The sequence below is a fragment of the Caloenas nicobarica genome, chromosome 3 (genome assembly GCF_036013445.1).
Source record: "Caloenas nicobarica isolate bCalNic1 chromosome 3, bCalNic1.hap1, whole genome shotgun sequence".
NCBI lineage: Eukaryota > Metazoa > Chordata > Aves > Columbiformes > Columbidae > Caloenas > Caloenas nicobarica.
In genome coordinates, this window is record NC_088247.1 from 104,169,004 (window position 1) to 104,194,544 (window position 25,541).

Sequence of the window (25,541 nt, forward strand, 5' to 3'; positions counted from 1 at the left end):
AAGACAATAAGAAGCCATGGGGTAAGAATAAAAATCTCTGTATGGATTAAAGATTGGTTAAAAGGCAGGAAATGGCAGGTTGGAGAAGATGGTGTACTTTTGCAATGGAGGGAGGTCACTGATGGAGTTCTGCTGGGACCTGTGGTGGGAACAAGGCTGTTCAAGATATCCATAAATTAGGTGGAAAAGAGAGTGAGCAGTGATGTGAGAAAATAAGTTAAATGATATCAAGTTAGTCTGGGCAGTGAAGACAGGAATAGACTTTGAGGAATTTCAGAAGGACTTTATGAACCTGAGAGACTGCAGAATACAATGGGATACAACATGCAGGGCAAAAAAATGCAAAGCAATTTACAGAGTGAAATGCAGTCGTCATTTCACACGTAAAATGATAGGCTGTGAGCAAACACGATCATCTTTCTCTTACCATGCAGGAAGATGATGCTTCAGCCTGGGAAAAAGATTTCAGGGAGGGGAAGGGGGTCTACACAGTGTTGACCTCTGATAGAGATCTACAAAATTGTGGCTGGCAGGTGGGATGTGGACAGGCATCTGCTGTTTGCTGCCTCTTCTAATACAAGACCAACATGTCAAGAAATGAAACTAGTAGCAGTCAGGTTGAAAACAAAAGCAGACGGTCTGTCACATACCAGGTAGCTGATCTGCAGAACTCACCAAAGGGTGTTGAGGGCACCAAAAACTTACACAGGCTCCAGAGAAGGCTGAGCAGATACTTGGACAGAGAGCTACTGAGGGTTACGAGAGAGACAGAAACCACACTTGGCTAAGGTAGTCCCTGAGCTGAATGCAGCTGGATGCTGGGACAATACTAGGTATTGTATTGTTATGTGCTCATCCCTTTTACTCTTTTCTGGGTATCTCCTCACAGCTCCACCTGGACCAGAGGTACTGGCTGAATGGTCATAATAGTTTTAGACCAGCACAAGAGGTCTGTCAGTAGACTGGACATGACCCAGACATCACACTGCAGGACACTGCCTTCCATTGGCAAGGGAAACACCTACTTGCTTGGCATCTTCCATCTCACGTTTCTGCTTTGGATATAATAAATGTGGGATGAATTTCTCTCTAACGGGGATCAAGTCTACTTCATTTCCTTGGAATCTGCACATATTTCTCAAAACAGTGTTTGTCCCCACAGGACCTGAATTGCTGTGGCAGAGTAGCCAATGGCACTGGATGCTGTCGTAGTGAGAGGGAAAAAAGCATGGTAAGCTGCATTTTAAAAGCCATAACCTCAATTTGCAATATAGTACTGGAGTTTTGATGTGTTAGTCACCTCTCTGGCTCTACTGTGGTGCAAATATTCAGAGCTCTCTGGGCTGGTTTGAGTGTCTTTCTCTTGGAAAACACTGCAACTGCATGTGTCCTGGTGAGCACGACCAGGCATCGCAACACAGGTTTTGCAACAGTGAGCTAGATACGTTCCTTCTGAATCTATGAGGTGCAACACTTTTGTGAAATAGAATGGTGACAATTGTAAGCGATGTGTTGCCAGTTTCTGGTATACTGAAAGGATCTCTGTGAAAACAGATCTAAAAACCAGTTCATTACCCAGTATGATCTTTCCCAAACTTTGCAGTCCAATGATGAATTAACTAATTTAATCAACTTACCAATAAATTGTACAATTGGAACCTTTTGGAATATCTAGAGGAAAAAAAGTTAATCACATTTTATGTACCAGTTGAGGTACAAACAATGCGGGGATGAAAACAGGAATTAGGGCATAAGGTAGTGTGAGTATAAAATTAATTTAGGAAAGAGACAATATAATGAAATTCTTTACCAGGAAATTCCAGTGAATTCCTGTGAATTCTTTGTTAGGAATTGTCTAGTGTTGCATGGAATACTCCAGCAGTTAAGACTGTTTGGATTTTTTTCAAAGTAGTTTATTAATGAAAAATGTTACTGCAAATTTCTATGATCCAGGCATTGATAAAAGAGGAGGAGTATATCCTGTAAAAGTTGGAATGTTCTGACTTGGTGTAGAATAGCTGAAGTGTGCTTGTTTCTTCTTCAGAATGGGGGCTGCTGTAGAGGAAAAGCCAATGGTCCAGGCTGCTGCATGAATGGAAAAGAAGACAATGTGGTAAAATGACTCTCAACTATTAGATATTTTGTCTATTTCTGATGTTTTGAAGTCTTAGCTCTGGCTTGTTATGCAAAGCAGTTAAGACTAATTTATATTTAATGCTGATCTTACCTCAGAAAAGGTACCTTTGATGTAATTTGACATGTCAATGTGAAAGTGGTGTCACTTTTGATTGGCAAAAACCTGCTCGTGTGCTCAGAGTTCAGGTTTCTGACCAGACATGCATTGCGATCAGAAAAATATAACTGAAGAACCTGAAACACTGGAACAGATGGCATCTTTTCACTGTGTTTGCCATTCTTTGCTCCATGAAATAGTAATACGGATTTGACTGGAAAGAGGAATGAGTTAGGATTGTATGTGGATAGCTTTTTCCTCTGCTGCCCAGCCATTTGCATTTTCTTTGTCATAGACAATGATGTCCTCCAGCCTGTTCAATTCTTCGGAGTTCCAGCCATTGGACCCTACACAGGAGCCAATCTTCCCACCAGAGTTAATGGTAAATTAATTCGCAAACAAACAGTATGTGGTTCATTGATTTTGTTGTTCTGCACAGAGTTTGAGCATCCGTGGTGTCTCTGCCCTGAGGAAATGGCAGTGCAAAAGATGGCTGCTGAGAAAAGAAGATGCATGGGCATGAATGCTTCCATTTTTTGTAAAAGGGAAGGCTTTTAAGCAGAGTGGCTTAAGAGACATGCAGGCCAAGTGCCTGCCCCAGCTGGCTGGCTTTCCTCTGTCTCTTACCATACATGTCTGCTCCTGTGTTCCCTTCCTTTCCAGTCACTGCCTGTCCAGGAGTGGAACAGTTGCTGACACCTAAATTTCAATTAACTAGGTCAGATGTGAACTTCTGCATTAAATACAGCCCTATCTGACCTGATTGCCCCGTGCTCCCTTTATAGTGGAGGAAGAGAAGTAGGAGCTGTGGGATGTAGCTGAATAAATATTTCAACTAGATGACTTTCCCGAAAGCACCAACTTCTTTCCATTCAGTGTAGCAGGAGTGGTAGAAGTTGGCTGGCTCACACTGACACCAAGAGTTAGGTGAAATTAGTTTCTCTCCATGTTTCATTCCTGCCTTTTTTGGGGTAGTTTTCCCTGGAGCAAATGTGTTCCAGCCAGGAATCTAGCCCAGCATGTGGCATGTTTACAGCTTCCTTCACACTTAACAAACAACTGAAATTCAATCGTTAGTCCTGCTGCTGCACCCAGCCTAAATGTGTCATGAGGTACAGCATGGACAGGTTCTCGTAGACTATAACATAATATATATTTAGCTTGAGATAGCTTCCCTCTGTTTCTTCTCCAAGATGTTCTCCTGCTTGAGGGTTAATCTGACGTTGCTGGGAGGCAGCCATGGTTGTCTGTTTTCTTCAGTCACTGGATGAAGGAATTAAAAAGGGAACCAGAATCTGGCTTTACACCTGGTAACTCACAATGAGCAGTGCTAAAGACTGACATTTTTGCAGTGAGATGAGAATGGAAAACCCATTCCTTCTAAGATGGTTGAAGCCACAGGCGTCTGCCAGAAGTTTGGTCAGATGGAGCTTTCTGGCAGAGGTCTTGCAAGGGAGATGTGGCAGCAGGATGCACCTGAAAATATCAGGAAGGGAAAACTTTTGTCAGCATGAAAAAGGCTGTCACTTGTAGTGGGAGGGTGGGGAATGGCTAACTGCCAACAAGTGTGGACATCACAGCCGCCTCTTGGTAACGTGACTGAGATGGAGCCTGGCCTGGCCTAGGCATGGGCAGCATCTGAGCAGGGTTTCTTGGCTTGACGTAGGGTCTGAACTCTATCTGGATTCACTTTTGCAGACTCAGGGTAACAAACGGCAGAAGCAGCTGTGTTTCAAAGGCGAGCGTGTGATGTGGATCCAGCCTACAACTCTCAAGGAATTGGTGGCTCTCAAATCCCAGTACCCCAATGCCAAGCTTGTTGTGGGGAACACAGAAGTGGGTAAGAGGAAGACCTAATACTCATTAAGAGCACTTGGAAAACTTTCCATGGACCATTTTGTGAGAACAATGCAAATGTAAACCTCCTTCATGCCATTGCTGTTAAATAGCTATTTAATCTTCAGGTCGTATGTAGAAACAGATTTTCCTCTCAGAGAGATCAATCTCACAGTGAATGTTTTTCCCTGTTCTTTGTTGTGTCATGCGAAATAAAAGCTTATCTAGCCCTCTGAACTTTTGTGCTAGCTTTGTGGAATTTTGAGAAGGGAGTGGCACAGCGTAAAATGTCCTTGTGATCAAATCAATTTAGTTGTGAAACTTGCGTTTTGAAAGATTTTTCAGTGAGTAAACTCTCAAGTCTTGAAATTGGGATTTTTTCCCCCCAAAATACGTACTTCTGCAAACATAAGCGCTGAGGAGGAGAGTTCAGACATATTTAGTAATTCTGTTGTCCTGCGCAATTGGTTCAGGAGAGAGTCACCAAAGTTTGTATTCATTGCATTCATTGTTCTTTCTTGAAGCATTACATACAATAGCCAGGTTACGCAAGTACTGAACAGTGTATTTAAGGTTATTGAAGCCTAGAGAAAAAGTCTCTAAAACTTCCCTTTGAGAATTCTGGCATGAGTGGAAAGCAATTCACTTGATATCTCTGTGACCTTGAATAATCTGCATAACAGAAGGTCAATGAACCCACTCTTTAATAGGCCGGCTGCTGTTCCATTGGGAAACGGTTAACGGAGGATCTCTGTCACCTGTGTGTAACTGAAGGACTTTTACTTTTCCTTAAGGTATTGAGATGAGGTTAAAGAACATGTTGTATCCAGTCATAATAGCACCAGCGTGGATCTCTGAAATGAACGCTGTTCAGCACACTGAAACGGGTGAGCAAAAAGAGAGGCAGAATGCCTGTGAAGTGAGGGGGTACTCCATGGAATAATAAAGAGGATGTGAAGGAAAATCCCCAAATTAAAACCCGCTTTATATATGGATTAATGCCTCTCCCATGCAGGGAATTGAGTGATATATAAAAATAATTTTAGAATCAGAGGGCTTTCGCTAGAAGATATATTAGATATTTTATCTGTTTGAATATAATTTCACGTGTATAAACTGGGTTAATAATGGGTTTCAATGGGCAATCTTATTATTTGGAAAGATTTAAAAATTAGTAACTGGGTGACAGATGCTGAATTTGACAGTCTAAGTTACTACGTGAAGTATTGCATCTATCTTCGCGGTGGGAACCGATCAGACTTACAAACAGAAGTAGTTAGGACAGTGTAGTGCATGTGGCTCAATGCAGTCCTTGGTCCGCACCTCACGTACAGCGTGGTAGAATGTTTAACGTGTGGAAACTGGAAAGTTCTCAAAGGGCAAACTAATACCTATAGGATGGCAATATTGTTCACACTACATTGAGGCAAAAGAGTGGTGGGTTACTGTCATTTGAGAGGCAGTACCAGCACGAGCTGTTATTTAAAGGTGAATTTTGTTCTGGGGATGTGATGTTTACAAGCAGTGCATACAAAATAGTCTGGTGTGACTGAACATCTTCTCTAAACCCTGCAGTCCAAATAAACTCATCTAAGTTTTGTAGGCACAGTTATAACTGTCCCACTGTACCTTGACTTTTGGGAGAAGAACAATTCCTTTTTCAAAACATTTTTATTTGTTTGTTTACAGGGGTCACCTTTGGCGCTGCCTGTACCCTGAGCTTGGTAGAGGAGGTGCTGAGAAAAGTGGTGGCAGAGCTTCCTCCTTACAAAACAGAGGTTTTCCAGGCTGTCCTCGAACAGCTACGGTGGTTTGCAGGGCCACAGATCAGGAATGTTGCTGTAAGTGACTTGGGAACAGCAGGGAATGGAACTGAAAGCTCAGTCTGAGGAGCTGGCCTGTGTCATCCCATGTTGTGCCTTGTGCTTCTCACACAAGAACGTCTGCAAACCCAGGCAAAGAAACTGGTACACATAAGCCAGCTCCAGGAACCGACAACAACATGGGTCTCAGCTGGTGTCTGTGCTACACTGACATCACAGATTTAGCAAGCCAGGGAAACATTACAGTTGTCCAGGTCTTCTAGTGCTGTTATCAGGATAAGTGGGGGAAACTGAAGTGAGATTTGACTTATTTAGCAAAAATGTATTTAGAGTACTGAACAAACTTCAAAGTAGTAGGTGTGTATATTTTTGCCAGTACAACTATGGTAGTCATAGCATTAATGCATCAGATCTGGCAAACTTTCCTCTAGTTTTAAATGCAAAGAGGAGGTGCATCCAGTGTGTTCAAACTCTGTTTGCTAAAGGAGAAAAAAAAAATAAAGCAAGCTGATGAGCCAGCCCTACCAAACACAATTTTGTTCCACAAGATACTGTGCCATAAGTCTGTATTGCAGCCAAAAAAATTGAATTCCTGAATGTTACTGAAAAGACGCTCTATGCTTTTATGGCTTTTCCCTTAATTGCAGCTAAAGTGATTGAATTTTGGCATTATTTGGTATAGTGGTTTGAGCATAAGGTAGCTTTGATGCATTACTCAAAGACTTTTCATGAAAGTGTTTCAGGCAAATGTTAGTATTGACTGGGACAGCAACTGATTTCATGGGTTTTAGGTTTTCTCGCATCATTAAAGGCCTAAAATTGATGAGTAAGCAAAAATAATTTATCAAAGCAACCTCAAGCAGACCTAACCTCTAGTGGGCTGTGTATGGAGTAATGCAGGATTACAAGATGCTATGGCTGTATCTTCAGATTTTTTAGTATTTATCTAACACATATATTATCACTCTAGGCTCTTGGTGGGAACATAATGACAGCAAGCCCAATTTCTGACTTAAATCCTGTGTTAATGGCAAGTGGAAGCAAACTGACTCTAGTATCAAGTGGTAAGTTACATCTCCTTGTGTCACTGAGGGGAGTGGAATAGTCAACAGTCCTTTGCCATGGGTCAATGACCAATAGGTCAGGTCAAAACTTGGAAGTGGAAGTTAACATTATGTAAAATAGACTTAGTCTGAGTCTTCAGTGGTTTTGCCCTTTTTGAGGCTGAAGCCCTAAGGCTAGGCCTAAGGTTGGCTTCCTAAAGAATTCAGAACTTCTGTGTCAGAATGAATCTCACCGTGTATGTACTTACAGACAGGTTCTTGTGAAGAGCTGGTTGAAGATGTCTAATCATTAAAATTAATAGGCATGATATTGTTTCTGTCACTATCATACTTTGATCCTTGTGGATTTTTCAGATAAAGAGTGAAACTTGTTTTGTTTTGTGTGTGTGGTTTGGTTTTTTTGTTTAATAAAAGCCAAATGTCTCAATTTGTATTTGCTCTTAGGAAGGATTTTTTTGAAATAGAATCCTTGAAGTAAGTGGACTGTCTGACCAGTGACTTTCTCTGGTACAGGTTTGTGTGCAGGCTAAGGAAAGGAGAAAGAGGGAATTACATTCGGATTCTGGAAACTGGCTAATCTCGAGGCTCAGCTTTAATTAGATAAAAAAGAAGGGGAGGTCTCTTTGATCAATTCCTGTGCAAATAAAACTTCATATGTAGGCAGAAGTTGTCGTGAATTCCATAAGGACCAAAGTAAATCTGATAAAATAATTCTTGATTTGGTAAAAGAGAGTGGAGAAATGAAAACTGATATACTAAGAGTGATTTCTATAGGTTGAAGGCTATTTCACACAAGCTATTGCCATTCTTTGTCTGAGTCATTAATCCGCCATTGATCTCTCCTTGCTCTATAGAGGGCAAAAGGACTATCACAATGGATGAGAAGTTTTTCACTGGATACAGGAAGACAATAGTTAAGCCTGAAGAAATACTTCTCTCTGTGGAAATACCCTACAGCAAGAAGGTAAGCTTGCAGGAAAAGACTTCAGTGTTTGTGGAGCTAAAATGCTGTTGTTTGAGTGTTATTTTCAATGTTAGGCACTTTTTTCCTTGGAAACTGACCTCCAAATGCTTATGCAGTCCCAAGTGGACCAGGAAGCAAGTAAATTATTTGATGAAAATCTAGCAACAATACTCTTCTTGACAAGACAGGGGAGCCGGGCTCTACGATAAATACCCTAAGCCCAAGAAGTTTTCTAGTGTAAGAAACATAAATTTCACTTTATTGCCTGATGCTTTTTGAGTGCATTTGGTAATGATGAAAGGTGAAAAAGTGGTGTTCCTGGAGGTCTAAGTTCTGTTTGCAAAATAATGCAGCAAAGATGCCAGCAGTTCCTGAAGTAAAGTTAAGGTTCCCAACGCTCCTGCTTCAATTCTGTGAACTGAAATGGGAAATGAGGGAAAGTGTGTACGAATAAGAAGGAAGTTCAGTTTCTGCATCCTTGCCTTGCAAGACTGAAACCACAAGGACTGATTATCAGGGAATTCTGGCAATGTGGACTTGCAACTTCAAATGAGCCTTCCTTCAAAGAGAGCAATGAACACTTCTATGTGGCAGCGTGAACTGAATCAGAATGCCTAAGAGGTAAAACTCTTTTTTTCCCATTAGGGCTGAAAACACCAAACTGAAATTTAATGGCTGTGAAGGTATTTACCTTTTTAGGGCTTACAGTTTTTAGGGCTACAAGTTAAAAGATACAAGGATTCACAGTGTAGTGACACATTTTCTTTATAAATTGAAAACACTGATTTACTTGAAATGCCATCATATTATGGGATAGAATCAATAAACCCTTCGTCTGTCTTCTCTAATTTTTGTATCCAACTATTAAGGGAACATGGCTATTTTATTTATGGTATTTTCCCACCTATTTCTGAGTGATTTTTCATTGATCTTGTAATAATTACAAGAAGCATTGCTTTTTGCCAAAATGAGAAACGGTGGAGGTAGTCAATGGAAAATACCATATTCTTCCATCCAAATGACAGTCATATGGCAGTTTCACAAGACAAACAAATGCTTGCCAGCAGGTCAGTGGCTTCATCACTAGGTTATATGCAGCTCATTGATCTGAAAAACTAAAGCAACTTTCAAATTCTCTACTTCATGGTTTCTTGGTTGATCTTTGCTCACAAAAATGGAAATCAGGGAGACCAAAGTTCTTCAGAGGATGTCTGAAGTTGCTGACATGTGGCAGGTGAAGTCTTCTGGAACCGTGGTTCCTCACAACTGGAAACAGGGCTGTGTCAGCACATGGCTAGATGAAATTTTTTGGTTTGCTTGTTTAAAATTGATGTTACCTCTTGGCCTTGATGTGACTTGTCACACCAAGGGTAAGACTGGCCAAACAACAGAAAGCATTAGACTAAAGAACGTTAGCAGTTTACCCAATTCATTGTTACTGTAGGGAAACTGAGTTTAAGGTAGGCTTTATTACAGAGAGGCTGTTGGGGGAGAGAAGGTAACGCCTTTTTCTCCTGCTGTTTTGTGTCAGATATTGAAGATATTCAGGGAATAAAGATTTTCGAGTCTGTACTTATAAGGGGAATGCAGCTGATCAAAGACAATATTCAGGAAAGGAAACAGCTCACTGGATTAAAGATAAAATATAAACATTTCAGAGAAGAAAACTGCTTAGCCTTTTGTATATAACAAGGCATTCCTAGAATAGGACATATCCTTTATTTAGCAACCCTCTTTGTCTTCTGGACTATAAAAACATTCCTTGTGTTTCAGTTGATGCTCGCAAATGTTTTGCACCACTTGTGTAATTACTCAGTTAGTGACTGTCAATTTTTTGTGTCGTTTCCTGGCATACATCTTTCTCTATCACATTTGTCACTGTTATTTCATTTTTATGGTAATGGTACTCTGGATCACATAGACATTCACCAGTTTTCAAATAGAAAAAGCCTGACAACACAGTGCCTGTATATTTCTGTCTTAGGAAAATAATCTTAACCTACTGTTTGCTAAGTATTGCCATCATAGGTTCATACTGTCATAATTTTTGCCCTGCTGAAGAGACAAAGCAGTTATGAAGTGTTCAAGGCCAGGATGGAGGGGACTTTGAGCAGCCTGATCTAGTGGAATGTGTCCCTGCCCATGGCAGAGGGGTTGGAACTGGGTGATCTCTAAGGTCCCTTCCCAACCAACCATTCTATGACTCTATGAAGTCTTACTTCATCCTTTAAATTAGTATCCTCCAACCTTCACCCATTATTGATCTCTCTATTTCATGGTGGTGAACTGAAAAAAATGGCATGGAAACAATGTTTTTGCAATTGTGAATATTACCTATGAATCTGCTGGAGCCTGTGGATTTCTTAATGAGCTCTTACCTGGTATTGTGTCCTCTCCAGAAGGGAAGAGGGGAGACTAATCTAGGTCCCTAACATGCAGCCCTTGAGAGTGAGGGTTGCTTGGTTTTCCTGTGAGAATAACTAACACCTAGAAACTTTCACTGTGGTGGTTTTGAGGGGACATGCTATGTTTTACCAAGAGGTAGGGCAGACATGGGCAGCTGATGTGATGGTTACCTCACCTGCACATCTAGTGAGGAAATAGTGAGTGTCTTTTCTCCCACAGGACTCCGTACCAAGAAAACTAAGGCATCTTGTGAGGAGCGAAGGCAAACATTGCCCTCTTGTTGCAACCATGTTACTAGAAATCTTCTCTGAAGTGTGCAGTAAGAGAAGAGGCTGTTTTTTCTCCTCTTTAAAGCAATTAGCTTTCAACAAGCAGAGTGGCAGAATGGCCTGATTGGGAGGATGCCATTTATGCTCCTCGGCTATTATCTGCTGGCTGCCCACTAATTACTTGAATTCAGGAAATGAAACACACCCTTCAGTTAGATCTCCAGTAACAAGTTGTCAATGCACAAAAGGGGCCTCTTGTGAAACTGCTCTCCTTGCAAACAATAGAGGAATTATTCTTTACAATAATGAAAGAATTGCTGTCCACTTCTGATCAGAAATAATTAACGGAACACACTGCTGTGCTCCTCAGAGTCACTTGGCTAAGCTATTAGAGACGAAACTTGGCAGAAAACTCTGCAGAAGGACTGTGCAAAGACACTGGATCTGATTCCTCTCTTACTCTGCAGGATGCCTGAACAGCAATTTGTCATAATCTGCAGGACAGATAAGGGGAAAAACTGACTGTACTGTGACTCCAAGATGGTACCATCACTCTTGGTATACTGATACAGTGTTAAGCTCATTTACTGCCACACTTCATAGGAGACCTGCTGAGTTTTGTGGGTTCTAGTTGCTGGTGCTTTTAAAAGAATTTTCTCACTCTGTGGATACCAGCAGAGGATTCAGGATAGTTACTGAGAATTATATTTGCATTAACAGATTGAAATTGTCTTTTATTAATTAATCTGGTCTGTTCTAGAACTGTGAGACATTTGTGATTATTGATTTCAGTTCTTCCAGAGTTCAAAGACTTCTGAAGGGAAGGGGTTTAGGATATGAGTTTTACTAATTAGGCTTCCAACTTAGCAGCCTGGGAGAAAGAATAAGTTGTGAGGAACTGTAAGCTTGTTTATGTACAAAAAAATCTGTCCTGGTTTTTCTTTTCAAGATACGGAAAAAATTGACAAGTATGAGCAGATCTTTGCCAAAGCTCATTTCCCACACAGTCCTAGTTTGGCTAATAACCACTGATCTAATAAATTGGAATTAATTGTTGAATCATGTGAAAATATACAGCACTGCGTGAACAAATGTGTCCTGCTTGGCCCTGCAAGCTGAATCAACCAGATACACTTCTCTGGAATAGCTCTGTCATGTAGAGAAAGGTTAATCGCTTGTCCATATTTATACTCCAACGCATGCCAAGGTAAAGAGAGAGTAAAGAAACACTTTCCTGTCTTCTAGGGTGAATACTTCTCGGCTTTCAAGCAGGCTTCCCGTCGGGAGGATGACATTGCTATTGTGACCTGTGGGATGAGAGTCCTGTTCCAAGATGGCACCAGCCGAGTGGAGGAGATAAAACTAAGCTATGGAGGAATGGCTCCTACAACTGTCCTGGCTCTAAAAACTTGCCGGGAGCTCACTGGCAGGTAGGAATTTTTCTGTGATAGAAAGGCTGTCTAATGGAACGGTGCCGATTTTTACAGGAGCAGTCCAAATAACCTAAATCCTCTCTGATATTGTACATAGAAGGAGAAAGGGGAAGAAGCGTAGCTACACTTCTGCAGCAGTCTGCTTTTTGTGTGCGTCTTTGCCTTGCTTCCTCTAGTGCTCCTTACCCTCAGGAATCCATGTCAGTCTCTCAGAGAGCCAGTTCCTTGATAAATTCACTCATCTGTTGAAGTGGGCAGAAGCTAGATGTGGGCATGACATATGAAACTGATTTTTTTTCAAACTGGACTGAGAAGTCTGCGCTCTTATAATTTAATAGCTTTGACACATCTTCAGAAAAGATGACATGAGCCCAAGATGACAGCAAAGCTGACAGGTATACTGTAAACAGAGATAGAACAGGTGGCTGTTGCATGACAGCTTGTGGGGCTGCCATGTCAGAAGAGTCTGCTCTGGTGATATTTGGGGCTGAGCAAGGACTGTGTGTCACCTTTGTTCCCTTGCAGAGACTGGAATGAGAAGCTGCTGCAGGATGCCTGTCGCTTACTGGCTGGTGAAATGGATCTGTCCCCTTCTGCGCCTGGGGGGATGGTGGATTTCCGACGCACGCTCACGCTCAGCTTCTTCTTCAAGTTCTACCTGACAGTCCTTCAGAAAATGAGCAAGAACCACAATGGCAATGTGAGTGCTGCTAGAGAAGGCAGATTTGGGGAAGGAGGTCCTGTATGTGCTGTCTTGGTGGGGAAGGCATGGGGGGGATTCAGATTCAAGCAGAGTCATACCTGATAACAAACTCCATGTTGCAATAGCTGCCGGAGCTATTCTACTCCTTACCTGCATGACAGTGACTAGTGTATCTTCCTACTGGCTTCCTCGTGGCATCCCCACCTCTCTGTGGAAGGATGCTGAACTGTGGGTTCACAGGAGGATTCCTGGACTTCTCCCCTTTGTTGCATTACAACTGCTCTTGTGGGTCTGTGGCTATTCTTTGCACAGAGCCTGAGCCCTGTTTGCCTTTCACCCCATAAAAGACAAATTATCTTCACTGGAGGATGGAGAATATCCTGGGCTACTGGGGAATGTGAGAAAGTGACTGGCAGAGAAGACGATTTTTCTTTAATATGTCTCTGGCAGAACAACCTGTGTGAACCTGTTCCCTCGAACTACATCAGTGCTACAGAGCTGTTTCGCAAAGATCCCATTGCAAACGCCCAGCTCTTCCAAGTAAGTAGCAGTACCTGCATGACATAGACCTGGGCTTTTCTCAGTCTCTGTGCTTCTTATCTTCTTCTCTCCCTGAACTTTTTTTTAAAAGTCTGTAGCTCACGGGGATGCATAAACAGCTACTTTCAGGCACAATTCCTGAGGCTTGTATTTGAATCTCAGTCTCTTCCTCGCTTTAGGGTACAATGTTCTTTGCTGTCATTGCCCAAGACAGTTCCTGACAGCTTCATAAAAATTGCTGTGGGTAGTACTTTCTTCCTGCAGCCAGCTCCACATCCAAATTGAAATTGCCCTTCTGCTTTCCCCAGTTACAGCTGGTCTTCCTTTGCATCTCTCAGGATATATCTTCCTTATTTCTCCATTGATGACCTGTTCTCTTGAGCTTTGAGAGTAGAAGCTAGTTTCAGAACTCGAAACTTTTATATGAGCCGTCACATCAAACCCTTCTCTTCCACAGCAGTTTCAAAAACGGAATCCCTTTCACTTCATTGTCTACACCCCCCTCTGTGGAGCCACTCCATCTTGTTGCCCCTCCTTTCCCACAGGACCGAGCCCCCACCCCATTCCCCATCTCACTTGAATGTCTCACTGTGCCTTTTGCTCTCCCATGAATGCTTCTGTCCCCTGCGATATGAGCTGTAGTAGTCACTTATGTGTTTTACTCCAGGAAGTGCCCAAGGGCCAGGCAGTTGAAGATATGGTGGGCCGGCCTTTGATGCACGTTTCAGCAGCCAAACAAGCATGTGGAGAAGCTGTTTACTGCGATGACATCCCTCACTATGAGAAAGAGCTGTATCTAACGCTGGTGACCAGCACCAAAGCCCACGCTAAGATCCTGTAAGTGTTGCTTCTGAGTTTCAGATGTTGGAAGCATCCAGTGCCTGGCGGCTTAGAAAACATTGTCCTGTCGAGTTGCGGGTGAGGGAGAGGTTTCTACATGAGTGGGAGCTCCAGCAGTTCACTGCGCTTTGTTACATGGAGGGGAGCTGTTGGTGTTACAGCCGCCTTGTGAGTCTGCGTCAGTGGGAATATGAAGGAATTAACACAAAACTCAGAGTTTTGCTGCAGCACCAAGCCCTCAGCCCTAAGCAACCTTCTTGCCTGTCCCATCTGTTGTACCTAAGCATGCAGCATTAAAAAGGAGCAGGGTAGGAGAGCACCACAATGTCTGAGATGTCATTTTAATCACTAACCGGACCATACAGCTTGAACATACTCTTTCCTATCTGCCTAAAAATGCAGGTTGTAACATGCAGTTCCACCACAGCACTCCTGCGGGCGAGTCAGCTGTATGCGTATTGTCTTCTGGTTTTTGCCTTGCACAGTGCTTGCTTGCACTGGCTATGGTCAAGCCCTCTGCATAACAGTCCTATGTGAGTTAGCTTCAGCTGCTAGGTGTAGACCTGTTTGTGCTTGGCTGTAGCAAGGCGGATAGGTCAGTATATGGGAAGTGAAGCTGGCTTTGAAAACATCTTGTCCACACAGGGCATGACTGGTGCAGAATTTATAACAATAGTGACTATTGAACTCTAGAATGCCTATCCTGGCAGGTAATGCCATCTAAATTCTCATATGAGTTTTAATGCCGTTATATTGAGGGACTGACGGACTTCCCCAGTCCCTCATTATGTTTACACTGTGATGGCTCTGTGGAATCTCATCTGCCCTCCATTGCTCTGACGAGGGACACTGTGTTACGTCACCTCATGTCATCCTCAATAAGCCTTGCCGTGTGCTGTTCGTTCCTTAGGCAATACTTCCCGCCTGTTTAGGCTTCCTGCCAGGAGGTTCCCAACAGTGATTTAACATGGGATGGGCAGCATGGTGGTCATGGATGCACAGATGTAGTAGTCAACTCGCAGGTTATGAAACAAATTGTTCCGTCATCGTAGTTAAATCAGGTGTTGCAATGTGGTCATTGATGAGTGCTGCAAATGCGTAAGCGTTCTTACTACTACCAGTGCAGATGGGACAACAGAGAAAGCATCAGATCTATGCCTGCGACCGCAATATGTGGTGTTTTCTAGAGGTTGCTGTATATATTCTCTTGCATTTGCATTGTGCACTCACATTTCTAGGTGTGAGCCTGTGTTGTTCTGTAGAGGAAGTGGTAGAAAGTTTCCTCAAGTGACAGAAGTATCTCAGTCTATGATTTCATCAGTCAAAATATTGGATCTGAAAACTTCTGCTTCACCTGAGTCAGATTTTGAACACCAACTGTAAATTAGGAATCGTCTGCCTCTTTATTTTTAACTAAGGGAAACTGTCAGAGATTCTTTCTGAGGTGTTACTGCAGAAGCAACGGAAAGTGAACTTTCCAAAGAAAAATAGCATTGTCCTCAGTTCCTGCTGTCTAAGAGTTCATATGGGAAAGTTAGTTCACACGTTTAATGTCTTTTTTTAAAAGTCTGTAGCTCACTGGGATGCATAAACAGCTACTTTCAGGCACAATTTGTATCGAAGTTTCAAGAATCTAAACAAGCATGCTGAAAAAATTGCAGTAATTTGCAGAAGACAATAAATCATTCAGCAGAAACAAAGCCATAGCTTTTCTATTCCCAACAGTTCCCTTGTAAAGCAAGCCAATTACATAGCCACGTACAAAATATTGCAAAAGGAGCTTGAAAGTCTTTTGTAATACATTTTTATGAAGTGCTCCGCACAAAAATTAAAATATATTGTACTTTTCTAGTGACTTTCAGTCCTGCTTGTCATTTAGTTTTAAATGTTTATATCATTGAAGCAGACAAGCATTTTGGCTAGATACCTCTTTTGCTGATTACCAAAGAAAGCTTTTCATGAAGCTTTTTGTCTTTTAGAGTGTCATTTCTTTTGCATACTTTAAAATATGCTACAGCTTCCTTGCGATTGATACTCAACAACTTCTCCCTGACTCGCAGCCACCTTTTTTTCTAGAGGTGAACCCACAGTAGAAGATACGTGTCTACAGTAAAATGTCATGTTTACCAATAGATCGGAAGGAATCTTGCCTTCACAGGATCACGGCAGCTAAGACGACAGTGGAGGCATACCATCATTAACACTAATCTGTCTTTGGTAGGGCATGTCGAGGGATCTTAAGTACATGTGGCATTTGTATCAGGTTCAGATATGTCTTAGGAAAAATATGTATGATACAGTATAGTCCAAAGAAGCAGACTGGTGATCAGACTCACAGTCAGGATTCAAATTATCATTAAGATCTCAAATTATTTTAGTTTAATATGTTGCTTTTTCTGTCTTCATATTCATGTGACAAACTCCTCCTCTTTTGCATATCCAGACTTCAGGGAATTAGGCCTGAAAATGTATTGGTATCTCATAAGCAAAAAAAGAGAAATGAAAAATAATAATGCTGCCTCTCCTTCTCCTTTCTTTAGTTCTGTAGATGCATCTGAAGCCCAGAGTGTTCCTGGGTTTGTGTGTTTTGTCTCTGCCAAGGACGTTCCTGGCAGTAACATCACTGGCATCGGTAATGATGAGACCGTCTTTGCTGAGGATGTGGTATGTGGTTAAAAATAGCCTTTTTCAATCACACTGCTCCGGAGATAAGATTTGTCAAATTGTCTGGTGAAGTCCTCTGCCTTATACAGAGATAAATCCTGACTGCACTGGAGTCAATTGAAATCTCAGTGCCAAATTCAGTTGGGCCTGAGTCCCCTTGCACCGTGACCCTCTCCTCTGTTACCTGCACTCTTCTCCTCTAAGCTGCAGGTCCCTGGGACAAGCTCACTCACTTGGTTACTGTCCCAAGTTGTTTGTGATCATTTTCCCTTGACTGGTTTTAAATAGACCAGTCTGAACAAACAGACGAAAAAGTGCACAAAAGGAACAGATGAAGAGAATTATTGTAAGCCTTTCAGTTACTGCATATATACACACCAAATGATGGTCGGTCCTAATCTTGCCCATAGGTCACTTGTGTTGGTCATATCATCGGTGCAGTTGTTGCAGATACACAAGAACATTCCAGAAGAGCAGCTAAAGCCGTAAAGATTGAGTATGAAGAGCTCAAACCTATTGTCACAATTCAGGTACGACAGCTCAGATCCACTTCTGCAGTTAGCTTGGGACGCTTCTGTTCTCATGTGTATGGTTATTTAGCCACATGTTTTGTTAGTCTTTGTGGGTGCAGCAGGATATGGATAGAAGGAAAAAATTTTATATTTACATATAAAGAGCACGCACCTTTGTGATACTGATTTGGAGTACAGTAACTTGTTCTGTGTTATTTAAAGCTAGAACAAATAAACCAAACTCTGGTAGATATATTGTGCTCAGCACAAATTTGTTTAAATGAACAAGGTTACTGCCAGTTACATTCTCACTCGCAGGTTCTTACTTTCAATATTCTCTGGTGTGACCCTGATGGCTTGATCGTTATTCATTCAGTCTTCATTCTCTGATTTATAACACTCAATAATAACAATGTGAAAACGTCTCTTCTAGCTCTGTCACTTCACTGCTTCTCTGGGATTTCTACAGACCACTTGTCTAGTTTCTAAAGCTGATTAAATTAATTTCAAGGAGTTCACTCTCCACTGTGAACATTTCCACTGACTGTATGGACGCAGCCCTTAAATGGCTTTTTTCAAAGCTGAAGAAATTAATGTAAATGATTTGTGATAGTTTTATGTCTTTTTTTTTTTTTTTTTAACTAGAAGGCTTGTTAACCACATTTGCTTATGTGACAGTAAACGCAAATGATAATAAAGTTTTCACATTGAGAAAGGAGAAAAAAAATGCGAAGCCACTTTTATTGGGGAGATAGTACAACTATGGGATTCTAATTAATTTTTTTAAATGGTCAATATTTCATACCATGTATTTTGTAATGTGAATCGTATTCATGCAAATACAAAGGGTCTGTGCATTGGCTAGTCCAGACATTGGTACTGGCATCTGTGGACAGAGGTTTTAGTTTGTTTGTATGATTTATGGGTTCACAAACAAGATTTTTTTTTTTCTTTATTTTTCCATTATGGAAAGCTTCGGTTTTGGCAAAAGCAAAATGGATTTCTAAAACTTCCTAAAGAAAGATATTATTAGCTCAGAAGTGAACTATTTCTGCAGAAGTTCTTATGCTGTCTGAGAGATTATGTTTTCTCCTTATGTCTCTTTTCTTTTTATCTTCTTTTTTTTTTTTTTTCTTTTTTCCTTTTCCCCCTTTTCTGGGCCACAGCCTATAATTTAACAGAAGTTGTAAGTCATAGCTCTGGTGGCTACAAACCTTGAGATTCTGGGTCCATAATGTGATATGAGTCACAAGGAACAATAGAAGATTGTCCAGTTATGGTATTTATTGTGAAATTGCTGTGTTGCCAAAAAATATTTTGTGCTGCTTTAAGCCAAGTCACTTGGCTGTTACTATAGTTAGAGTCTGATAAGTTCTTATGCTTTTTGTCTTGGATATTTCTCCTTCAGCCAGAGGAAGCTTTGCTTTCACAAAAGTTTGTGTCATTATGTTTCCTAGGAAGCTATTGAGAAACAATCCTTTCTGAAATCTATAAAGAGGATTAATAAAGGAGATGTGAAAAAAGGATTTGAAGAATCTGATCACATTTTGGAAGGTGAGAATAAGCATTAATACTTCTTTTAAAATGGGATAGCTTGTGTCAAAAGAAGTCAAACTATCAGCCTCCTTTTTATGCATATGACACTGAACTCATGAAAGTAAGGCTTGTGGAGCTACGTTTATTTAAGTTTCAACTAACTGTTTATACACAAATAGCTTGAGAAAGATTTAATTTCAGTTTCAAACAGGCTTGAATGCTCCCAGCTGTGCCCCTGTAAACACTCTCTTCCAATGTAAGGACACATTTTTCTTAAGTAAATATTCTACAGAGTGATTTTTTTTTCTCCCTTTCTTCCCCAAAATGTATCCATTTGAGCTTTTTCCTGTCCAGACATAGTCTGGTCTGACTCTTATGGTCAGTCAATTTTCTTTAACCCGGTGTATGACTGCATATTATGCAAATGGGGTGTACATGCATCTGAAAACCCGATCCATCAACATTGGTGCCTGTAGGTATCGTGAAGAACATGGCGCTGCCCTGTAACACATTCTCAACCTTGGTCATTGGTCTGTCTTTGAGGATGGGTTTTTTTTTTGCTGTGCTTCTTGGTTTCATTCAGTTGGAGTCTCCCAAGCAGGTCGTAGAGACATAGGTAAACGTAGTAATTATAATATCAACAACTGTTTAAAACCTCTATGAGTTAGGAGGGGAGAGTGCCAGAGCTGTGAATACTCTGTCAGACCCGTGTCATTGCTTGGTGTATGTCACCGATCAACAGCTCCCGAGAGGAAGAGTCTCCAACATCAGACCTTTGGAGAACTATGTATTTATCAATAATAGAGTGTTGTTTCCATCTTAAAGATCTGAGAGGGAAACAAAATCAGTTACAGACATAAATGCTGGTGTGAAGTGATTCTTCTGGAAGATCAGAGAAGCCTGCCCCCTTTACCTCCCCATGGGGGAAGGGCAGAGTTATTTAACCAAAACACCCATTTCCAGGTCTGTCATTTGTTGTATTAATATTTTGGTATGCATTGCCAAGACTTTGCAGTGAGAAACCAGCATTGGTCCTTCAAAGGTGTCATAAGCTGTTGTTAACTGTTCCTTATAGTGTATTATGCTACACAAAATGAAAATACTGTGCCGGTCAAGGCAGAAATTGTTCTGAGATAGAAGAGTCGATTATTTAAAAGGCTGCAATACTGTGTGAATGCCAGGCCCATTCCCTTGAGGTGAGGAGAAGAGTAGGCTACAGAGTAGGTGTTGTCTCATGCAAATGTGCATTTCTCACTGATGTACCTAATGAAAGCAGCTACTTTGCGGTTGCTGGATTTAACAAAAGGAAGAGAGGAACAGGATTTTGAAAACTGCTTGGAATATTAATTTTCGTGGTAGCTGAATAGACCAGGGCCATGACTAGGAAAGGAAGTTGATTCTGACATTTAGTAGAATGTAACGTGAGTGGAAATTGTACCCTCAGCACTGCCAGGTAAGATGTTCTGGGAAAGAGCCACATACAGTGACAGAGTTGATTCTCAGTTAGATCCTAAGGCATTTTGGGTTTCTATTTTTGTTCTCCTGTTTCAAAGTCTGTAACCTTGTATTTGGTCTGCTCAGCTAGACTATGCTTGTTTTATTTTTATCCTTTGTCTCAGCGGTGTTATCAGGGCAGTCTGGAAGGCACCAAACACTGCATCTTAAATGGTGCTGGGTCAATGGCATGGTGTGCAGGCTTTCTTTTGTTTTTTAATAGCTGAACCAGTAGTGTCAATTTTAGAGCTAGGGATATCCAGTGCTGGACAGTGCAAAGGGTTGTCATTTAACACGTCAAAAGGGCAGTAGCTTGTGGGCAGCACATGATGTGAGACACCTTGTAACACCAGGGACACCTTATCTTTGGGACATTTCTTTCCATTTTCTAGGAGAGATGTACCTTGCTGGGCAGGAGCATTTCTACCTGGAAACTCACTGTACTCTGGCTGTGCCAAAGGGGGAAGATGGTGAGATGGAACTCTTCGTGTCAACCCAAAACCTGATGAAGACACAGGTACTGTCTCGTTGGCTTGCTACCTAAAAGGCATTAGTTTCTCAGTTTCAGACTAGATAAACAGTTGTTTTACAGTTGATCTGATCTTGTCATGAGTTAAAAAAACCACATAGTCTTAGGGTCAGATATGGGATCAAAAGTCCATAATTATTCTACTGGTGTCCTGAATCTGCTTCCAAGTGACAAAGATGTTTCTGTTGGCAGCAAAACTTTGTCACCAGGGATTATGTGCTTAACCCTTTCTGGAGAGAGTGCTAGCTGGTCAGTAGGCATGGGTATTGTATGACATGTCAGAAAGAGAGATGGTGCAAACACAGGCTATGTATACACCAACTGTGTCAGCTTGTGAGATAGGCTGCTGGCACTAAGGGATGTCTTTGGCCTGTTTACTGACTCACCAAAACTGTCCAAAAGTCTCATAATTGAGTGAGTAGAATGGACAGAGTGGTATGGACATGAAACCCTGTGCTGAATTAGACCTATATCTTGGTAACCTCGTCTCATGTTCGTCTCGTCCGGATCTGGTGCTGTCTTCTGAAGCACTGTGTTCCTTCCCACCTGTGAGATTAAATACTGAGTTTATTTATTCCAGTTGCAACAAATTCAATTGCAAGACCAACAGGACCTGCAACGTAACAGAGTATTTGTACTGTTGCAATGGTTGCAGAAGGGCAGTCTGTTGGTCTCTAGTTCTTAACACCAGCTCAGCTCTGTACATGCTGCTGATCTCTTTTTCTTCAGGAGTTTGCTGCTAATGCATTAGGAGTCCCTTCAAATCGAATTGTGGTTCGAGTTAAAAGAATGGGAGGAGGATTTGGAGGAAAAGAGACTAGAAGTACTATTTTGACATGTGCAGTGGCTGTCGCAGCCTTCAAGTAAGTTTGGGTGTGGGGAACAAGGCTTTTTCCTTTCAGACTGATTTCTCTAACTATGTGCATTTGTCCAATAATTTGTCTATGTGCATTTTTTTCTTTCCTTTGTCTTTGCCAGCCAAACCACTGTTTTTATATCCCAGAGGTTATGAAATAACATCTATGGAATTCCCTAGGTATTTTTACAGCCTGAAGAGAGAGACTGGGAAGGCAGAATTGTTAGAAAATGAAGAACTCCTTTCCTCCTTGTTTTCATCCTTGGATAATAAATAAGCAAATAAACACGGTCAAATTGAAGGCTAGTCAGCATTTACTTAGCATTATTACATAATTCATAGGACATTCTCTCTTGCAAAGCCAAAAGAGGTCCTTGAGAAATAGTCTAGAAAACACTGATTCCTTGGTTTCTAGCACCTGTTTCTCTGCGAAACTATCCTTCTTTCTAATATGAGTCTCTGTAAGAGTTTTCATGAACAGGTCCCAGCCTCTAAGGTATTAATTTTATTTGTTTTGTTTTGGTTTGGTTTTTAACTGAATCTTGCCATTTTGTTAAGGGGAAGTTACATAAACCAAGCAGTTTACCCCAAACTCCCCATTGCCACTCTGGAAAAACAGTGGTCACCAGAAAGAGGAGAGTCTTGCCCTGTAGGAATTGTATTGTGCGTTTCAGGCTTTGCCTGATAAATGTATCCTTTGACAGAACTGGCCGCCCAGTGAGGTGCATGCTGGATCGAGATGAGGACATGCTGATAAGCGGTGGGAGACATCCCTTCCTGGGAAGGTACAAGGTATGCATACATATGAAATGAATGCATGTTGTCTCAGTGTTGTCACCTGAAACAGCAGAGTAGTAAGATACTGCTCTGGTTGTTTCGCTGCTGATCTTCCCTGCTGCAAATGGATCTGGTCCAGCTAGGTTATAGCGTTTTTCCTCTTCAACTCCTGCTGAAGTTATTTTGGCTCAGGTAGTTCCCTTCTTGTGACCTCAGCATAAATACTTCCCTCTTCCTTGCAACCAAGACTTTGCCCTTGTTGACAATCACATCGTTCTTATATGCCTCCCCATTTGTTTACAGTTTCATACTATTTGTTTTGTGAACTTCCTTTCCTCTTCAATCCCCTGGATGGGGATGCTTTTGCTTTTCAAAGCCAAAACCTGTTAAGGAAGGTGTGGCTGTGACAAGTGGCCAGCATTTATTTTAGAAGGGTTCTCTGGAGCAAGATTAAGGTGTATATATGGACCCATTACTGAGAAGCTTCCTCAGTTGCTACGTGTGCTGGTCCTATGCTGCAGCAGAGGATGGTCAGCTTTTTTGCCTGTATGAGGTCTATTCAGTTTTTGGAGGGAAGCACAAAACAGAACATTTTGTAGAAAACTGATTACTGAGGAGACTTTCTTGACAGGTCGGTTTCATGAAGAACGGGAGAGTCAAGAGTCTGCAGGTGTCTTACTACAGCAATGGGGGCAACTCTGTAGACCTCTCTTATGGTGTAAGTAAAATTTTCTGATGGCTAACTAGGTGGAAGATGTTTCCGTGTGCAACCTTTTGCTCTGACTTGGGAGAGTTGTTGTCTACAGCATTGCTTGCACATCCTGCACTCTGACATGACTAAAACCAGACCTTGATGGGTTTTTGGAGCTTCTACAGCTGCTCTCTGAGACAATTCACCTGCCTTGGCATGTGCCACATAATTCTTATGCTGTAATAACTTGGATCAGGCAAAAGAGTCAAGAAAGCTTGCTTTACATTACAGAGGCCTGTGATGGGAAACTCGTTGCACAATGCATGATGACTGATAGATCCCCAGCCTTAGGGAAAGCTGGTTCCTTGAGATAAGAAACATCCAAGCCAATGGACTGATGGGGCAGAGTGCCTACATCAACATGCTTGTTAGGGACTGGCTGAAGCTAACACTGGCTTCACAAGCACTAAGAACAAGTATGGGCCTGAGTTCTGAGTTTGTCTCTAAGAATTTTTATGCCGATGAGTAAAAAACCTGTCCTTTTCAGTTGTGTGAGTGACAAACCCAATAGCCTACTGGCAGTCATGTTTATTCTAGCTCCCTTTCTCTAGTCCACTCAGCTTTAATAATTTTCTACAAAAATTAATCCAATATCAGTAGGGGAGAACTGCAAGAGCTCTGTACCAGAGCCATATTCAATGCTAGCAATGTGGTTGGTGCTGTGCAGAGCAGAATGGCAGGCAAGTGTCTGCAGAAACTAAGGGTCTGGTTGAGAGTACATCAGTGTGAATTGTCTCTCTGTATCTGAATCAGGGGCCTGGAAAGCGCTCCATGTTGAAATAAGTTTGGAGGTGCGTCATCCCCTCTCTGTGCTACTGCTGGAAGGGAAATCTGGGAACACAAACCAGAAAGAAGCACTGGCTCTTTCCCAGTTTGGACAATAAGTGGACGAAGATCTCAAATCTTGCAGTTTAGATGTAGCTGTTGAAAATATTTGTTTCATATAGTTGCCCTTACTGCCATAGCTCAGCTGCTGAGTCACTTGACATCAGGAAGACTATCCAGTAACAGATTATTCAGTATAATTAAGAGAAGATTCTGGTTCTTCCAGGTGGGTGAAGGCATTTAGTAGCAGTTTGACTCAGCGTGAGCCCAGGATCAACAAAGGACTTCGAAGCTCAATTTGTCCCAGGGTCATAAGTGTCAGCAGAGAAGTGTGCTTATTGTCCTGTCTTTCAGGAGGTTACCACTTGACGCTCCATTGCAGATGGGAGGGAGTAGTGGCTGCACGTCAGTGCTGATCCAGCTCTGTTCACTGCAGAACTGCAGGGTGCAAGAGAAAGTGCTGGTTGTTGTAAATTAGGCTCAGAGTTTTCAAGCCTCGCTTTGGCAGCTGGTGAGAAGTCTGACATGTGATTCACACAAAATGTGTTCACTCCCATTCCTTCTCTTCACCAGGTTTTAGACAGAGCTCTGTTACATTTGGATAACTCCTACAACATCCCCAATGTCAGCGCCGTGGGTACTGTTTGCAAGACCAACTTGGCTTCCAACACAGCCTTCCGTGGCTTTGGAGGGCCCCAAGGAATGATGATTGCTGAGTGCTGGATGAGTGACCTTGCCCGAAAGTGTGGCCTGCCACCTGAGGAGGTACAGATCCACTGACACATTTCAGGATGGTGCTGCCTTTGAACAAGCTCTGAGAACGGGAAACAACCACAGGAATTTTGAAACATAAGAACTTTTGCTTGATTTTTGCTAAGCCCTTAGCAGGATCTCTAACTATCTGTAAGACAGCCACATTATAGCATGGATTATTTTCTGATTCGTTAAATTCCCTCAGTAGCCTTAACTGTGTAACATCTGCTTTAAGGATAGATATTCAGGTTTAAGGATAGATATTAAAAAAAAGTCCAAAGTCACTAAGTACCTTAAGCTTACTAACAATGAGCTTAAGCCCCAGTCTTTCTTAAAAATTCCCAGCCTTAATGTCTTAGTCCCCATTTTCCCATAAATAGATATATGTCTGTTAATTCTGTTGTTCTGTAGGTTGAACACAGGAGTAAGACCAGGAACCAACATGCTTTTGATGTCATCCATTAAAAAGATGTAGTCTGAAGCATTAAATTTGGCATGTCCTTTATATGTCTCTTTGGGAAGGTACGGAAGCTCAATCTTTATAATGAAGGAGACCTGACTCATTTTAACCAAAAGCTGGAGGGATTTACTCTGCGAAGATGCTGGGATGAATGTTTGTCAAGCTGTAGCTATCACGCCAGGAAGAAACTAATTGAAGAATTCAACAAGTAGGTGTTCTGGAGCTTTTTACTGGGTATACCTGTTGCTTACAAGTTTCTGAAGTTCCCTTAGC

The 25,541-nt window shown here is 41.7% G+C and overlaps 1 protein-coding gene across 1 annotated transcript in view; it reads left to right on the forward strand.

Annotated features, from left to right (window-relative positions):
* Positions 1-25,541, forward strand: part of XDH (xanthine dehydrogenase) — a 52,449-nt gene that overhangs the window by 13,572 nt on the left and 13,336 nt on the right. The window contains exons 7-27 of the mRNA XM_065632370.1: positions 1,163-1,231; positions 2,045-2,113; positions 2,529-2,615; positions 3,932-4,073; positions 4,864-4,956; positions 5,759-5,910; positions 6,863-6,956; positions 7,811-7,920; positions 11,841-12,025; positions 12,554-12,728; positions 13,182-13,271; positions 13,939-14,108; positions 16,652-16,775; positions 17,186-17,305; positions 18,745-18,841; positions 20,710-20,834; positions 21,576-21,709; positions 22,407-22,494; positions 23,111-23,197; positions 24,629-24,820; positions 25,331-25,476. Of these exons, the coding sequence (XP_065488442.1) occupies positions 1,163-1,231; positions 2,045-2,113; positions 2,529-2,615; positions 3,932-4,073; positions 4,864-4,956; positions 5,759-5,910; positions 6,863-6,956; positions 7,811-7,920; positions 11,841-12,025; positions 12,554-12,728; positions 13,182-13,271; positions 13,939-14,108; positions 16,652-16,775; positions 17,186-17,305; positions 18,745-18,841; positions 20,710-20,834; positions 21,576-21,709; positions 22,407-22,494; positions 23,111-23,197; positions 24,629-24,820; positions 25,331-25,476 (2,549 nt within the window). The remainder of the gene's footprint in view (positions 1-1,162; positions 1,232-2,044; positions 2,114-2,528; positions 2,616-3,931; positions 4,074-4,863; positions 4,957-5,758; positions 5,911-6,862; positions 6,957-7,810; positions 7,921-11,840; positions 12,026-12,553; positions 12,729-13,181; positions 13,272-13,938; positions 14,109-16,651; positions 16,776-17,185; positions 17,306-18,744; positions 18,842-20,709; positions 20,835-21,575; positions 21,710-22,406; positions 22,495-23,110; positions 23,198-24,628; positions 24,821-25,330; positions 25,477-25,541) is intronic.